General features: G+C 42.2%; 1 protein-coding gene across 1 annotated transcript in view; it reads right to left on the reverse strand.

Moving 5' to 3' along the window:
- The window catches only part of LOC130915452 (myomesin-3-like), a 182,519-nt gene that overhangs the window by 35,297 nt on the left and 128,518 nt on the right, over positions 1-18,704 (reverse strand). Inside the window, exons 15-19 of the mRNA XM_057835475.1 lie at positions 14,451-14,634; positions 11,888-12,062; positions 11,690-11,811; positions 6,410-6,597; positions 2,376-2,502 (exon numbers count right to left, since the gene is read on the reverse strand). Coding sequence (XP_057691458.1) covers positions 2,376-2,502; positions 6,410-6,597; positions 11,690-11,811; positions 11,888-12,062; positions 14,451-14,634 — 796 coding nt within the window. The remainder of the gene's footprint in view (positions 1-2,375; positions 2,503-6,409; positions 6,598-11,689; positions 11,812-11,887; positions 12,063-14,450; positions 14,635-18,704) is intronic.

Here is an 18,704-nt window from a genome sequence, read left to right on the forward strand (position 1 = left end):
GATGCTGTGGGGCTGTTTTGCTTCCAAAGGGCCTGGGAACCTTGTTAGGGTGCATGGCATCATGAATGCTTTGAAATACCAGGACATTTTAAATCAAAATCTGTTGCCCTCTGCCCGAAAGCTGAAGATGGGTCGTCACTGGGTCTTTCAGCAAGACAATGACCCTAAACATATGTCCAAATCTACACAGAAATGGTTCACCAGACACAAAATCAAGCTCCTCCCATGGCCATCTCAGTCCCAAGACCTTGTTTTGTTGGCAAAAGGGGTTTGTACAAAGTATTAAAACCAGGGGTGCTAATAATTGTGACCAGTGTTGTTAATAACGGCGTTAGAATATAACGGCGTTACTAACGGCGTTATTTTTTTCAGTAATGAGTAATCTAATTAATTACTTTTCTCATCTTGGCAACGCCGTTACCGTTACTGAGGCGGGAAAGGCGTGCGTTACTATGCGTTACTAAGTTGGTTGAATAAAAAAAGTCTGAGAGAAACGGACTCACGGAGACGAGAGAGCAGAGCAGGAGTGGGGAAGACGCCGTTGCAACCGCGATGCTAGGTGGCTCCAATAATACCTGACTGTAGCCATAGCCGACAAACTACGGCCACATGACACGGTAGATATCATATTATAGAACTAGATGCAAATGACAGATACAGCTGCATTGGCAACATGTTTTAAGGACTACATGCGTTAGTAAACAGCCGCCATCTTAAAGCAGTAGAACTCTCAGGAAGGCTCTGATGTAGAGCTCCTTCTCAGCGAACCTAAGTAACTTTTTTTAATTTTTATTTTTTTAAATCTAAAATGCTCCTAAATCGGCAAAATCTGAACTTAAATCTATCTTTAAATGATGAAACAGTTTTAAAACTTACACATGTTTAAAGTAGACAGTAGGGAACTAAAGTAATAACGGGAGCAATTTTAACAACTTTAACGGTTGATTCACAACTTTAAATGACTTCCACACCCAGCAAAGGTTACTATCTAGTTATCGCAATACCCTTGTGTCTAGTTAAGTGGAGGGTAAAGAATTGGGCTAGGGCCAATTGTCCCCCAAACCATTTAAACTTCACATTGCGTGACCTGTTTTTTTTTTTTTTTTTTTTTTTTTGAGAAAAAAAAAAATTATCACTAGTTACTTTGCCAAGTAACTAATTACTCTTACATTCAGGTAACTGAGTTACTAACGCAATTACTTTTTGGGAGAAGTAATTTGTAACTGTAATTAATTACTTTTTTAAAGTAAAATTAACAACACTGATTGTGACACACATTATTTGATGTCAAATATTTTTTTCTTTATGTGGGATTTTTCCCCACTGAATGAATGTACTTGTATTGAAGGTTGGATGTTTCTCTTTTTTCCATTAAGGTCCCATATTATTTGAATAACAAAAAAATATATATATATATTAGAAGCTAAAAAACACATCTTTTTCAGGGGTGCCAATAATTATGGAGGGCACTGTATCCGTCTTGTGTCTAATATTTCCATTCCAACAATAATTTAGAAAAAAATATGGCATATTTTATAGATGTTTTGAATTGCGATTAATTACGATTAATGAATTTTTAAGCTGTAATTAACTCGATTAAAAATTTTAATCGTTTGACAGCCCTAGTTGATATCACTGGTTGTAATTTCAGATGACCATTTTGAAGTATTAAGAAAAGATTTAAGTTGTCAACGGACAAGGGACTATTATTGTTGTGGTGATGTAGTACGTATTAGGGCCAAATAAAGATAAGGAGAAAAAAAAAGGAATAAGAGATGAAGTAGCTGTAATCAGCTACGCATTTTACGTACATGTACAATAGCTGAGAACTATGACATTAGCCTGGCTAATCAAATATTTCAAATTGATGTGTTATGGTTCTTTTTGGGAAAAAAAAATAAATGTGAAAAAAAAACTCATTTGTCATGATATGAAGCAATTATGCCTCGGCACGGCATGATGGAACTGTCCAATTCTGATGTAGCCCACCACCACTACAGCTTAAAAAAAATCCTAGGTGAAACACTGTACTGTTTGCATTGACTGGCAAGGGCTGCTACTGAGGTGTGTAAACACCCCAGTAATGGCAGCTACCACTAGAGGGTGACGTCCAGATATCTCGGAATAGAGTAAGTAGACAGAATGTTGCGCATCAAGACCTGGCGTCTGAACCTAGCCCTGGAGGCCGATGTGCGGTCGCGCCCTCAACACCTCACTAAGTTCCGCCCCTGCAGCCAATCAATTTTGACTGGGAGGGGCGAATGAACGAATGATCCTTCAAATGGTTTGAACATCCTTTGCCGTCGATGGCAGTGAATCGTTTTTTCTTTGAATGAAATCTTCCATACACAGTATTAGTTTAGATGATTTCTTACCTGGCTCCGGCATAGTCCACTCCTCACACAGAAAAGCCTCACTGGCATCCGACGGCTTACCCACGCCAACCATGTTGGCAGCATACACGCGGAACTGGTACCAAAGCCCCCCGGTCAGGTTGGAAACCTATAAGAAAAAAGTCTAAATAAACTAATAATGCCCAAATGATGACTTCAGTGGAGTCGAGCATGTGATAAATGGAGAATAAAGTAAAACTGAGCCAGACTTGGCACTTGGCTGCCACGTTCGTTTTAGATTTATACTCTTGGGTTGCACAGGAGCTTTTTTTTCCTGACTCTAGCAGGCATTTGAGAAGGCATTACTGCTGCTGCAACAGCGTTTTCTCTTGAACCCCTCCTCCCCCAGACACTTTTACTTTGGGAAGAGAGGGGATTCAACCTTATTGATTTGCACATTGATCTTACTATTCGCAGCCACTTAGACTTCAAGGCTCTTATCGTCTCGGTGAGACGCTTTCTCCTTAGTCACCGAGGCTAAACGATGCACTCGGAGGAGCGGTGGAATCCCCCCCAAAAAAGGAAAAAAATAAATAGTGAGATTTAACTTTTGGAAATCAAATTACGGTGGTTAAAATTTAGAGGGCACTTGGCGTCCACTAGGGGGCAATGAAGTGGCGTTCGATGATTTGAATCACTTTCCCTCCTCCTGTGTAATCATCCTTTGCCCTGTTCAATAAATCATGCTGGAAGTAGATGCAATACTCTTGCAAGGCACTTGTTATTTTTGCCCAAAGGGGGGCGCTTCATGTTCTCACCTTTTAAACGAGACGTGATTAACCCCCACATTCCCCTTCATTTTAAAAATAGTTTCTACTTGCCATAATAACATTCCATGCAGTGAATTTGTAGGAATCCTGCCACCAAGAACTTGAAATCACAAATAGCTGGTATTGACAATGGGCCTAAATGTAAAATCACAATTCAGAATAACTCATTGATTGCCATTCACAGCATGAGACGTCCAGTCCATTTGAAGTGGGAGGTTTTGGTAACGAATGACGCGGCCACCCTCCCAGTTCAAATGGATTGGACGTTTACTAGTGGTCATTTAAATCCATGGAGCTAGAACAGTCTCATTTATCTTTATTATCATTATTATTGTTAATATTATTATTAGAGATGTCCCGATCAATCAGCATCCCGATCGATCGGGTCCGATCATGTCATTTTCAAAGTATCGGAATCAGCAAAAAAATATCGGCCATGCTTTTTTTAATAGTAATATATATATATATATATATATATATATATATATATATATATATATATATATATATATATATAGATATATATATAGATATAGATATATATATATAGGGCTGTCAAACGATTAAAATTTTTAATCGAGTTAATTACAGCTTAAAAATTAATTAATCGTAATTAATCACAATTAATCGCAATTCAAACCAACTATAAAATATGCCATATTTTTCTGTAAATTATATATATATTCTGTCAAATAAATTGTTGGAATGGAAAGATAAGACACAAGATGGATATATACATTCAACATACGGTACATAAGGACTGTAGTGGGCATTTCACTCTACTGTCATTTAAATCTGTCTATGCTGTTCTCACTCCGAAGCGTCTACTTTTTCCAAAGCTAGACAGCTAGTGAACGACGCCTTAATAATCAGACTTCTTCCTTTTTCATCTGATTTATTGTTATTATTAATAAAATGGCCTCAAACCATTGTCCTCTTTAGACCGTCGTAAAACTACAAAAAAAAGTACACAAGCATTGCATTAGCAACAACGCTAGCTTAGCACGCTATACAGTTTCACTAAACATAAACAAAAAGCGTCTCATACAAAAAATATAACATTTCGCTTACTAACATAATATGTACATTCTTTACAACAACCATACTTACGGACAAATCTTGTCCAAGGATCATATAAGCACAACATTACAACCTAGGCGTCAGCCCGAGACGTCGTGCAGCCATATGGAACTGGCAAGAAAACAATAAACCCTGTCGCAAAGCGACCACAAGAGTTTGCTGTTGGACAGTACAAAAAGCCTTGCTGTAAAACTTACCAAAAGGCAGAATACTGTCTGAGTGGGACATGTGCGTTAATTGCGTCAAATATTTGAACGTGATTAATTAAAAAAATTCATTACCGCCCGTTAACGCGATAATTTTGACAGCCCTAATATATATATATATATATATATTTTTTTTTAATTAAACAGTTTTCCAATTGTATTTAACGTTACAGACATAATATGTTACACTCATCCAGAGTCTTTAGTTTAGGCTTAAGGTAGGGTTATCAAATTTATCCCGATAACGGCGGTAATTAATTTTTTAAAAATTGTATCACGTTAAAATATTTAACGAAATTAATGCATGCACTGCACGACCCACTCACGCATTGTCGCGCTCAATCTGTAATGGCGCCGTTTTACCTTTATAGAGAGATAAAAGGCAGCGTAAAATGAGTAGAGTGAATTTTGGCAGCCTTTGGAGCCTTTTTTTAATTGGCTAAAGCCTTCCAATCTCTCTCCCTACGATTAGAAATATCAAGGGAGGCAATGTTGGGAAGCAAGGTAGCAACTGATATTCTTCTTAACACCTTATGTTATTTCCCAACGCAGAGAAGATATATCAATTGGTAGCACTACGCACAGTCATGGTTCCACTTCCCATCATGCATTTGGGCATGGCTACAGTATCATTTACTGAAAGCACAACAAATACACTAGATGGCAATATTTAGTCACAATATACAAAGTCACAAGTCTTTCTATCCGTGGATCCCTCTCACAGAAAGAATGTTAATAATGTAAATGCCATCTTGAGGATTTATTGTCATAATAAACAAATACAGTACTTATGTACTGTATATTGAATGTACAGTATATATTCGTCCGAGTTTTATTCATTTTTTTCTTAATGCATTGCCAAAATGTATATGATCGGGAAAAATTATCGGGAATGATTGGAATTGAATCGGGAGCAAAAAAAAAAGCAATCGGATCGGGAAATATCGGGATCGGCAGATACTCAACTAAAACGATTGGGATTGGATCGGGAGCAAAAAATGATCTGAACAACTATATAGTGTATAATGATAATAAAGGGCTATTCTATTCTATAAGAAGTTGTGATAGTTTAAAGAATTTATTAATAATCTATTTACATATTATTTATAATTGATTCTGCACATTTTCCTCAAATATTAAATTTCTGATGTTAAATTGAGTGATTTATTAGCTGTTGAAAACTTGCTGTAAATTAAAAAAAAAAATTAAGTTGCTATTTTGGTTAAAAACCTATATGTTAAATATTGCTATTGATCCTTAAAATATAGGTGATTGTCTCTGAATTTGGTGATTTTTGTGCATCTAGTGTAAAATCTGAGACTAAAATCTGAGAAGTTGTGTTATACTTGTACAAAAATATAATTAATCGGGATTTTATAAGGGAACGACTTTGAATTTTTTTTATCCCGCTGCTAATGGAAACTCATATATGGCTAAGGTAGGTGCCTGTTTTGGTCGGTAGCAGCCGTAGTTTTGAAAATATTTGAATTTGGAGTTTTTGAAAATAGGCCCCCTATGAATCAGCCCCGTTTCCCGTGTCATGTCAATAGGTTATGAAGTCTATGCAAAAAAACGTTTTTCTCTTAGAATTTGGTGTGTGCTGCCTATAGTTGGGTGCGCCTTATAGTCCTAAAATTACAGTAGTTTACAAATACTCTGATAGTTGATTAATCATCGCAGCCCCAATGCAAGCAGACAAAAAGACATTTGTTGGTGCAATCAAGGAGCACGTGTAAACAGTTTGAAACGGGCTAAAGATGTACCTTTCCCGTAGGTATCCATGGACACAGCTAGTTGCCTAGTGACACGGTCAGAGTGAGCCTTGGTCTAATATTGTCAATACTTTAAGGCTAACTGGAGAATGGAGATTAGTCTAATTTTATGTATGGTTTTGCCGACGGCTTCGAATTTGTTTTTTTTTCATAGAACCTATTCAGAATTCATTGCCAACTTCACTGACCGTGGCTCGCCTCTCTCTATACGCCTTCACGTTGACCTCCCGCCACATTTCAGTGCCCGCCTCCCGCCTGTCCAGGTAGTAACCCCGCACAGGGTCGCCGCCGTCAAACCGAGGCCGCCTCCAACCCAAAACCATCTCCGAGCCTGTGCACATCAACAAAGCGATGGCCGAAGGAGCCGAGGGGACACCTAGGGTAGAGGAAATACAGAAGATGGAAAATCACAGCAGGGAAGCCGCGTTCTTAAAACCTACAACCGGCATTCAAATAAAGATATGTTCACGTTGAATTCATCTTCATGCAAAGGCTCACTAACAAAGGAGCGAATGGCATGAAAATGAGTCACATTGTTTGACACTGGGTCATTAGAAAGTCCCCGCAGCTTTTTAAAGTGATCCTCTAACTTAAATACATGTAGGCTCTAATAAACTACAATTGTTCTCTTGTACTAAAATATGTTGTTAGAAACACATAAAATGTTAAATCAATGGCAATATTTTATAATATTTACTACATATTTTGACCGTTAGTTGGCGCCAGGGTTTGCAGGCTCGCAGTGATGACGTAATTGGGATCTTTCCAAATGTGTAGCGTGTTCAACAATTGCTTATCGCTGCCTAAACTCGCGAAGTAAAATGCCACGATGTGATGCTTTTGGATGCAATTTCCAGTCAAATGGAAACAAGGGGAGTGAAGTGAGTGGTCAAGGTGTAATTATTATTTTTAGTGAATGAATGTGCATAACTGGAGGCTTCTTCCCCTTTTTGGTCCCTGTATGCACGTATCCTACCCACCACGAGTTACAACTGGCGCAAGAATATTTTTCCTGGATCCTCAGTCAAGTAAGGGATCCGTCTATTTTCTGGATCCGACGGTCCCACCGCGTCTGCAATATTGGTTTCGAAATCCAGATGTGTCCATTTTTTTGATTCGTCGGTCCCACAGCGGCTTTTCGGACCAGTCTATTTTGTGGAATCGACGACCTGATTGCTTCTCCAACATTGCCATGGGATCGGTCTAATTCCTGGATCATCGAGTGAAAAAAACGCGGATTTGGATTACTATTGCTATCTTTTTTGTTGACTATTCTTCGTGGGAGTTTTACCCAAATCATACTAAATAATTAAAGCACTATGGCACGCTACAGTGACGACAGTGACTCTGACGTGGACCTTACAACAATGTTGGAGTTCGTCAGGGAACGCGTGTTTGCATACTGCTGAGCTCCCGAGTGAAGAGTGGTCAAGGTGGAAATATATTTTTTTGAATAAATGTGCATTAGTGGAAGCTTCTCCCCTTTTTGGTACACGTATCCTAACTACCACGCGTTAAAATGTACAAGACATGGATTACACAAGGTGTGCTCTTTGGCCTGTACTGTATGTAAAGCACACAACAGCTCTGGATGCTAACAATCTACATAATTATATTGGGATAAGTTTGAAAACGCAATATGCTTACCTTGAATATCTGCTAATAAAACCCGAGTTCCCAACAGCGTACACTCTCGCTCCCAACCGGATTTCCCAACAGCACTCTCTCGCTCTGTTGCCATTGAGACTCACTAGCAGTAGCAGTGAATGCATCACCAGTTTTGCCCAACTTTTGTCTCATCAAGTATTTGCTGCACGCATTTTTCCTTGAAGCTCGTCTTGTGAACGACCGACAGTGCTGTCCAGCTCTTCACTTTTCAGATCTGGTTCAAATAGGAAGGGTTGAAACGACGACATGTTGGGAAAGCTAACGAGTGACACGCTGGAATTTCGGCAACGGGCCCGGTGAGGTCACGCACTGCGACGTAACAAGAATGGCGACCTATGACTTAAAATAATTTTACAAACTTTATTAAAACAAAAACATCAAGAGGGGTTTTGATTTAAAATTATTATAACTCATACAAACATTTATCTTTTAAGAATTACTTGTCTTAAAAATAGAGGATCCCTTTACAAGGTATATCATCATCTGCCAAAAATCCTGATGCATGCAGGTATCATTTTAACTTGTTGAGTCGTTATGCACCCAGTGGAAACGGCCCCTAGTGAGATACTCTGGTTGTAGTTGGCAGTGCTTTGTTGGATTCATCAGCCAACTGTCTCGTCAGTAAATTAGTTGGTTAGTCCATTAGGGCTGCCACAAACAATTACGGTATTCTGATGCAATTACTGTATGAAAGAATGTTTACAGTTTTTTTTCTCCATGTATTTTTTTAAAAATCAAAATGTTTAAAATATAAATCAAGAAATAAATTTCTCTTTTCTACCCAGGCGTGCTCCTTGAGCCCCGGCGCGGATCCCCCGGCTCCCTCCAGGTGGGGATCCTTTCCTGCCCTGGGCCTAGTGGTTGCGGCGGTTTTCAGGGGTCAGGGTGGTGGCCCATCCCCTTGTCCTTTCCACGAGGGCTGGTTAATAGGGGCACAGATGGTCCGGGGGACTGCCCTGGGTCTCGAGGGGATTATGGTGACCACTTTGCTGGAGCCCCCCGATTGGCTGGGGCAGTGCCAGGGCCTTGGGGCGGCGTCTGCGCAGCATTTCTCCACGGGGAAGCTATGACAAGAGGCTGGGAAGAACTTCCACGCGGCGGGCCCACTGCCCTCACTGCCGGGCTCTCTTATTTTAATGCATAGACTGCACTACCCTCCCCGAACAATCCCATCACAGTGCTGGGTAATGGCTGCAAGTCAGGGACTTGGCAGCCACAGTAATAGGGGGGTAGGTGGGTCCGAAACCTATCTGTACGGCGTGACTCCCGGGGCGGGGTTCCTCGATGCCTGGGCTGCCGGTTGCGGGGGTCAGGGGAGTTAAGGCCGAGTTATATTTCCGCGTCAGACCTGCGCCGTCAAGGAAGACCCGAGTTACGACCCTGCGCCGTAGCCTGATGCGCTCCTCTCGAATTTTCTAACCTTCGCGTCGCATAGACGCGTATGATGTGGCAGAAACGGACTGTGATTGGTCTGCTCAGACTGTTGTTTCCGGTTCAGCGCGAAATCACCGCCATTGTAGAATAGAATTAAACATTATTTTCTACACGCAAAAATGGACCAAGCCGACGGGAGTATCATCGAAGAGCAAGTCTCGTCAAGACATTATTGTGATTGCCAAATGGCAAGGTCGGCGATTGAAAAAAATAATAAAAATGGAAAAACCACCGAGACGTGTGTGTTCGGAATCGAGTGGCCACACGAAGCGGTGACCCAGTCGGCCAAAAACTTTTTATCACTTTATGCCGTATATTTGGTTGGTGCACTTCATCATTTATTGTGTACATATGTTTGCTGTGAGTTTGTGACTTATTTAAGTGTCACACTTCAAGTACATGAAGAATAAAGCACAGATTTGGTGTCAAAAGAGTTGTTTTGATCTTTAATTTTCAATAACAGACAGTTCACACACAATACATCATAGAGTGCCTCGGTGCTTTTTATGATAACGTTAAAGTGAAGGCTCCCAACGCAGTTTGGGAAGTTCCATAGATGCCAGAAATCTGCTATGGCTTCCCACTGGCTGGTTGTAGGACACGGCAAACAAATCGGGCTGGAGGGCTTTGCAGACCTTGAATGCAGTGCTCGACGCCAGTTTGAAGCTAGCCGCCACAGCTAGCTCTCTCCACCCGAGTCTAAAACTCTCTGTGCGGTATCAAAAGTCGGCCAGACCGCCTCGAAACAGTCTTCTGTGTCGCCTGCCCCTCAACATTTGTATGTTCAATATTTATTCAGTGTTGATGAGTAGAATATTTACTTTCAAGAGTTCCATCTTGCATTGTTTATTTTTTCTCTGTTAACTAGACTAGCGGAAGTCAACAAGCATGCCCCAAAACCGTACAAACATAACGCCACACCCCTCTAGTGGCTTGGCGGTGAATTACAGAGCAACGCGTTCCCTCACCGCCGAACTATCGAATGTTGAATGACGCCGTAGTCGCTGCGCCGTCACCGCAACGCGGGAGTATAACTCAGGCTTTAGGGCTCCGGTCCCACCTCGCCGTGGCTTCTCAGCACTCTCCTGCTTCCGCCTTTCTCTCTCTTTTCTACCCGGGTATCCTCCTTGGGCCCTGGCACGGGTCGCCAACTGAGTGTCGGTGGATCGGAGGGTGTCGCCCCCTCTGGGTGGGGATCCTCTCCTGCCAAGGGGGTGCCGTGGTGTGCTGTGTCAGTTGCGGTGGTGGCTGGTGGGTCAGGTGGGTGGAAGGTGGTGGGTCAGGTGTGGGGTGCGGTGGCGCCTCACCTCATCCCTTACCTAAAGGAAGCTTAATGGGGGCGTGGATGGTCCAAGGGACCACCCTGGTTGCCGGAGGGATGGCGGTGGCCTTTTTGCCAGAGCTGCAGGAAGACAGATGGGCCGCGCTGGCTCACTCCCCCGATTGGCTCGAGAGGTACCGTGGCCCTGGGGGACTATCACACGTCTGAGTAGGTTCACACATGACTGAGTGCAAGTAGGCACACTCAGGTAGAGAGATTGTCGGTGCCAGAATAGTGATTAGGTAGCATAAAATAGGATGTCAACACACCAACACTTAAGTTGTTTTACATAATACTAGGTTCACTACCTCACATCGCTGGAATTGAGTACACTCCACCCCGCCTAATCATGTCTCCTGTCACCCTCCAACCTCTTTCTCCTCGGTTATCAGGCCCTCCACGTTGTTCACGGGTAAATATAATTAGCTAAGGATAGCACCACTATGTTTAAAGCTAGCATAGGCGCTTGTTATTGTTGTTTGTTATTCTCCTCTTCTGTCTGCTTCCTTCCTTTCTGCCCCCCCTTAAGGGGTTGACGAACCACATCACACCTTCGCCATTTGATAACGGACGGACAGAACATTCTAAGCTGACGTCGTGCACCGAGTCAGCTCGCTCCCAGCTGACACTGAAAGAAGATAATCAGTGTCACCCAGACAACAATGACCACGACTTCTTTTGTCCAATTCAAGACTGATGATAACCCTTGTAAATGCCCGGACAGCCCATCCAATCAGACTCCCTGCGTCCCGGCACCTTCAAAAAGACTGAACTTTTCCGTCAGGAGTCATCACTTCTCTGGATGCCTGGGGGCATAGGACCCTAGGCTGCTAAGCCTATTTTTCTCCCTAGGTTTGCCTGACAGTTGTTCTTGTTATTGTTGACTGTCCTCGACTTGGATTAAATTGTCAACCTTTTGAAAAGTCGTTGTAAGAGCTTTTCTTCAGATTATCGAAGTTAGTGTTCTTGGAGTCAGTGGTTACAACAACATGAACGCGCAGCGTTTGGCTATGAGGTTAAATGAATAGATCAGTAATACACTTACGAATGGCAGCTTTAACCAGGATGGGTTCCGACTCCACCGAGTAGGCGCTGTTCCCTGCTCCACTCACCGACTTCACCCTGAACACGTATTCTTTACGAGTCTGGAGGCCGTGGACTGTAAACCTGAAGAGGACAAAAGCATGAATCTATTCAAAATATGCCTAAGTAAGGAGAAAAATCCTTTTGTGTCCTCGGTCACCTGGGGTTGGTAACGGGTTTGTTGTTGATGACCTTCCACTCCTGTTTGCCCTTTTCGCTGCAGTAGAGGTAATATCCCAGAATGCCCTCCTTGTTTTTGGGCTCCTGCCACTTAAGCAACACAGAGGTGTCTGTGTCTCGGAAGACCATTATGTTGGAAGGTGGGGCAGGGACACCTCGATTAAAAACACAGATATCTACTAGCTGAATGGTTGGTAAGGAGATAATAACTTTATTGTTACATTGCAGAGCCATCAAATCTGGTATGGTTATATGGTCGTATCGTCATCAATTCCAGAAAAGGCCGTAATGGTTGCAGGTTTTATTGCTAATGAAGCAGTGGTCTCCAAACTATTCCACGTAGAGCCGCAATGGGCGCAGGATTTCATTCCAACAAAACAAGACGACACCTTTACACCAATCTGGTGCAATCAGTTGATTACAGTCAGGTTCTGCTTGTTGTAGAAGAAACCTCATTGGTTAAACTGTCTGTACCCGATCGGTTGGAACAAAAACTAGTACCCACAGCGGCCCTTGAGGAGCGGTTTGGAGTCCCCTGCTCTAAAGGATCAAGAGGACTGTTTCTGGTGTCTAAGGATGTATTCACACCTGACCTGTTTGGTCCGGACCAAACCCAAAACGTTTGTGGTGCGCGCCTTTTGGGCTGGTGTAAAAGACAAACTAGCGAACTCTGGTAGGGACCAAACAGTCAGTCTGAGACCTCGCCGGACCTTGGTGGTCAACATGGGTAAACTTCAACCATGAGAGACAGAATGTGGAAAACCCCCCAGAAAATCACATTGTTTGATTTTTTTAAAAAGAACTTATTTGCAAATCATGGTGGAAAATAAGTGTTTGGTCAATACCAAAAGTTGATCTTAATACTTTGTTATGTACCCTTTGTTGGCAATAACGGAGGCCAAACGTTTTCTGTAACTCTTCACAATCTTTTCACACACTGTTGCTGGTATTTTGGCCCATTTCTCCATGCAGATCTCCTCTAGAGCAGTGATGGTTTGGGGCTGTCGTTGGGCAACACGGACTTTCAACCCACTCCACAGATTTTCTATGGGGTTGAGACCTGGAGACTGGCTAGGCCACTCCAGGACCTTGAAATGCTTCTTACGAAGCCACTCCTTTGTTGCCCTGGCTGTGTGTTTGAGATCATTGTCATGCTGAAAGACCCAGCCACGTCTCATCTTCAATGCCCTTGCTGATTGAAGGAGATTTTCGCTCAAAATCTCTTAATACATGGCCCCATTCATTCTTTCCTTTACACAGATCAGTCGTCCTGGTCCCTTTGCAGAAAAACAGCCCCAAAGCATGATGTTTCCTCCCCCATGCATCACAGTGGGTATGGTGCCATTCAGTATTTTTTCTCCTCCACACACGAGAACCTGTGTTTCTACCAAAAAGTTCTATTTTGGTTTCATCTGACCATAACACATTCTCCCAGTCATCTTCTGGATCATCCAAATGCTCTCTAGCGAACCGCAGATGGGCCTGGACGTGTACTTTCTTCAGCAGGGGGACACGTCTGGCAGTGCAGGATTTGAGTCCCTGGCGGAGCATTGTGTTACTGATAGTAGCGTTTGTTACTGTGGTCCCAGCTCTCTGTAGGTCATTCAGTAGGTCCCCCTGCGTGGTCTGGGATTTTTAGCTCACCGTTGTTGATATCATTTTGAAGCGACGGGGTGAGATCTTGCATGGAGCCCCAGATCGAGGGAGATTATCAGTGGTCTTGTATGTCTTCTATTTTCTAATAATTGCTCCCACAGTTGATTTCTTTACACCAAGCGTTTTACCTATTGCAGATTCAGTATTCCCAGCCTGGTGCAGGTCTACAATTTTGTCTCTGGTGTCCTTCAACAGCTCTTTGGTCTTGGCCATAGTGGAGTTTGGAGTATGACTGACTGAGGTTGTGGACAGGTGTCTTTTATACCGATAATGAGTTAAAACAGGTGCCATTAATACAGGTAACGAGTGGAGCCTCGTTAGACCTCGTTAGAAGAAGTTAGACCTCTTTGACAGCCAGAAATCTTGCTTGTTTGTAGGTGACCAAATATGTATTTTCCACTCTAATTTGGAAATAAATTCTTTAAAAATCAAACAATGTGATTTTCTGTTTTTTCCCCCCACATTCTGTCTCTCATGGTTGAGTTTTACCCATGACAATTACAGGCCTCTCTAGTCTTTTCAAGTAGGAGAACTTGCACAATTGGTGGTTGACTAAATACTTATTCGTCCCACTGAAGGTGTGAAAGCGAATGCACCGTGCTCCGGACAAGAGGTGTGACAAAATATCAAATTGGTGATAGTTCGTGATACTTTGCATCTCAAAAAGGTTATCGATATGCTCATGCCATGAATCGTGATATCGTTTTAAAAATCAGATTTTGGTTGCCAGTCTGAACAAGGCCTTACAATTGTAATCAGTTGATTGGAGTGCTTTTGCCTCATTGGCTAAATTGTCTGTGCTGGACCAGTTGGAACAAAAACCTGCACCCACAGCCTTGCTTTGTGGAATAGTTCGTAAACTTGTACTCACACGAATAGGTTCTTACTTTGGGGTTTTCCCAAGCAGATCAGGTCGCTCGGCTCTGACGGCTCACTGACCCCGTACTTGTTGACGGAGCGCACTCGGAAGCGGTATTGCATTCCCTTGACCAGGTCAAAAACAGGAAACCTAGGAGAGTTGACCACTGCATCCAGGCTGGCCATTTCCCAGCTGCTCTTCCCTTCCTGTGACTAAACACAGCCCAAAATGTGAGTTAGACGATTTCCAAAGAGTCTTCATTTTTGTTCAGCAGCTTCTTAAAGTGTCGGACGATTCAATAGGCGGGCGAGTGAGCTGCCAATGCATTATAACTCCATCCAAGAGTGCACTCATTGATGATTGAGTCGTTATCTACAGGGAAGTACTTCACACTTCGGCAGGAATAGAAAATGTCACCTGCAGGTAGGCTAGAAACTGAGATGAGATTAAAATGGCTACGTAGCAATTCAAGCACGTAAACGTAAAGTAATTGGTAACAGTAATTTTTCCGATAAGGTATGTCTGTATTCGTTCTTGAAATATGCTGTAAGATTTTTTTTCCCCCATTCAAAGTCTACAAACGTCAAACGACGAAAGATTAAATGTGTATTACAGCAACATTAAAGTGCATGTGACACGAAAAAGCATGTTTATTTCATAATACACGCAGTATTTTATGTTCCTGAATGATATGGACCGCTTGGATGTGTGTGGAAGCGATCGCTATATTTATTTAGTTTTTTTGAATCCCGCGCCATGAAAATGAGTGACTTCCGGCTTCGGTCTTGCATTGAGGAGGAGGGCGCTGTGACGTGTACGGATGAAGGCGTCCTCTTCACTATATAGCCGTACTGTTGTGTATGAGGACGAAGGATTCAGCTGATTTTGCGGATTAATATGTTTATTTTTCGCATCACGCCAGCCAAACGGCTGCAGAAAAATCTTACTGTATGAGGGACAGGCGTGTGCGCCTTTTTGGATTTTCAAAAGATTCCCTTTCACCGTGGATATTGGCCAAAACAAGCCCTACTACAGTGTGACCATTGGACTTACGAGGAAGTGAGTAAACATCTTGTTTTGTATTATGTCAAATACGAATACAGCAATTACAAAGTAAACACTACAAACCGTCTTAAAGTAAAGGACTACTTACGTTTGATCGCTGATAGGCATGTAAAAAGCTCTCCTCATGCACATTAGCTGCACGTTAGCTGCACAACAACTGCAGCCGCCCTCGTCCGGGGAACGAGCTGTACATTGCTCTCCGCCGGGTGGTTTGCCGATCCGCGAAGACAATCGACAACCCAGTCGTCATGTCAAATAATCCGGGCTAGTTATGTGTGATTTTCCGCTTCAAAGACTTTGAAACATCATTCTGTTCGTGTTAGCATGTCGGCTAACTGTCACGCGTCTTGGTTTGTTTACATTTTCCGAAGTCAGGGAAGGGAAATGACATATATCCGATTTAGGTGGCATAAAATATCGTTCGGGGGGGGGGGGGGGGGGTGCGACAGTAAAGGTGAAGTCGACCGTTTTGACCATTATGGAGTAATTTGTCCATGTCGTCCTGAATAAGTGCATTTTTATTATTTCATATTCAATTTAGCCAAGACTGTTATTTGTCATGACCATGCCATTTATTTAGCAATTGGGGAAAATACTTGGATAAAAAGAATATCCTGTAAAAATATTGAAGAGACAGAAACAATGACATTTTGCATCTCTCTTCGTCTCGATTTCCTTGTTCTGAATAGTTCCCCCTTGACCGGCTGACTGGTCCTTCTCAAGCCATTTATTTAGCAATTGGGGAAAAATACTTGGATAAAAACAATATCCTGTAAAAATATTCGAGTAGAGAGACTGAAACAATGACATTTTGCAGCTCTCTTCGTCGCGTTTTCCTCGTTCTGAATAATTCCACCTCAGTGGGCTGAATAATAAAACCGATGAGCCCAGTCTCCCGCTGACGTCATCCACCTGTTGGGAATGCTAGAGCCCTATAATGGTAGGCGTGGCTAACCGGCAGATTAAAAGACTAATTTCTCGTCATCTGCGCTTTGCTAAATTGTTGCATAGAGTTGAATCGTCTCAAAATATGATTCTAATTCACATAATAATGCTATTTAAGACTTTTTTTTCTCCTGTTGTATGCTCTTTAAGACTCATTGAAGGAATTACCAAATTAATTGACAACATTTTTGAGAACGGATTGATCGTTTAGAGACGTTATTCTCCTAAAAATTGTACAATTGCTGATTGTCTTTGTTAAATACATGGCTGCCATTGACGACATTAGACTCCCAATCCATTTAGACTGGGACGGGCGAATAAACTTTGATTCATTCGAAACCACGTTCGAAACGTTGTATTGATTTAAATGTGATTTTTATGATCTTCATGCGATGTAAAGCACTTTGAATTGCCTTGTGTTGAATTGCGCTATATAAATAAATTTGCCTTGCCTTGCCTTACCAGAGCATTAGCAGCCGGTTTTTCAGATTTTCCGGGCATTTACAGGTCACTTTCTGTTCATTTAAAATTTAACTTTGAGTTGAGTTTGAGACTCTGCCTATTAATTTGAGGAGAATCCCGGGTCATTTCCTGTTCTGTAACCCAAAATCAACAGGAAGTGAATCATACATGCCCCAAAATCAACAGGAAGTGACACAAAAAAATCATCAAATGACCTGAAATGCCCCAGAATTGATGTCCAATCCGTTTGAAGTGGGAGGAATGGCACTCTCCCAGTTCAAATGAATTGGACGTCTACTAGTAATAAATTGATGATAAATGATACTGTAAATGATTTCCTGACACATGTATCGACAACAAGGGCGTAGGTTTGGTCTCAACATTGGTAGAGACGATATAAAGTGCCCTCCATAATTATTGCCACCCCTGAAAAAGACGTGTTTTTTAGCTTGTAATATATATATATATTATTCGAATAATATGAGACCTTAATGGAAAAAAAGAGAAAAATCCAACCTTCAATACACGTGCATTCATTCAGTGGGGAAAAAAATCCCACATAAAGAAAAAAATATTTGACATCAAATAATGTGTGTCACAATTATTAGCACCCCTGGTGTTAACACTTTGTACAACCCCCTTTTGCCAACAAAACAAGGTCTGGGGACTGAGATGGCCATGGGAGGAGCTTGATTTTGTGTTTGGTGAACCATTTCTGTGTAGATTTGGCCACATGTTTAGGATCATTGTCTTGCTGAAAGACCCAGTGACGACCCATCTTCAGCTTTCGGCAGAGGGCAACAGATTTTGATTTAAAATGTCCTGGTATTTCAAAGCATTCATGATGCCATGCACCCTAACAAGGTTCCCAGGGCCTTTGGAAGCAAAACAGCCCCACAGCATCATTGACCCACCCCCATACTTCGCAGTGGGTATGAGGTGCTTTTCAGCATGTGCATCTTTCGTCCCAGTTGGGACCGTGAGCTTTGGTCAGATGAGACCAAGATTGAGGTTTTTGGCAACAAACACTCTAAGTGGGTCTTGCGTGCCACGAAAGATGCGCATTCAAATCAAACTGTCACATTTTATTCGTTGCCAAATGCATATTGTTACATTAAATGTTTTGACACATGTATCTAAATCCACCTTCCTACACACAGTCAAAAAAGTTCAAGGGGTGTTGCTGGATTTCTTTCCCAATTCCCTTTAAGGGCAAGACACCCACCTGTTGCTAGGGCCAACCCAAATAAAAAGAAAGGTCACAGGAGGGGTAGGTTTAGAACGATTTTTACATTGTATAGTTCCCTCCCATTTCTCAAAAGTGAGTGCCTTCTCTCCTTGTTTTGGATAATTTTATAAATGTCATCCTAAGAATATGTATTTGAACTTGACATTTAATTGGTCCTTCGAGCCGGATTCCAACCATCGACCTAAGGCTGGGTGCGTGTGCGTCTGTGTGGGGCTGGTGGTGGTGGGAGGGGGGAGTCAAGTCATCAGCCAACTAAACGTGCATTTGAAGGGGAAAAAAACGACATTATTATTATTATTATATACAGTACACTCACCGGCCACTTTATTAGGTACACCATGCTAGTAACGGGTTGAACCCCCTTTTGCCTTCAGAACTGCCTCAATTCTTCGTGGCATTGATTCAACAAGGTGCTGGAAGCATTCCTCAGAGAGTTTGGTCCATATTGACATGATGGCATCACACAGTTGGTGCAGATTTGTTGGCTGCACATCCATGATGCGAATCTCCCGTTCCACCACATCCCAAAGATGCTCTATTGGCTTGAGATCTGGTGACTGT

This window comes from Corythoichthys intestinalis, chromosome 4 (genome assembly GCF_030265065.1).
Source record: "Corythoichthys intestinalis isolate RoL2023-P3 chromosome 4, ASM3026506v1, whole genome shotgun sequence".
Taxonomy (NCBI): domain Eukaryota; kingdom Metazoa; phylum Chordata; class Actinopteri; order Syngnathiformes; family Syngnathidae; genus Corythoichthys; species Corythoichthys intestinalis.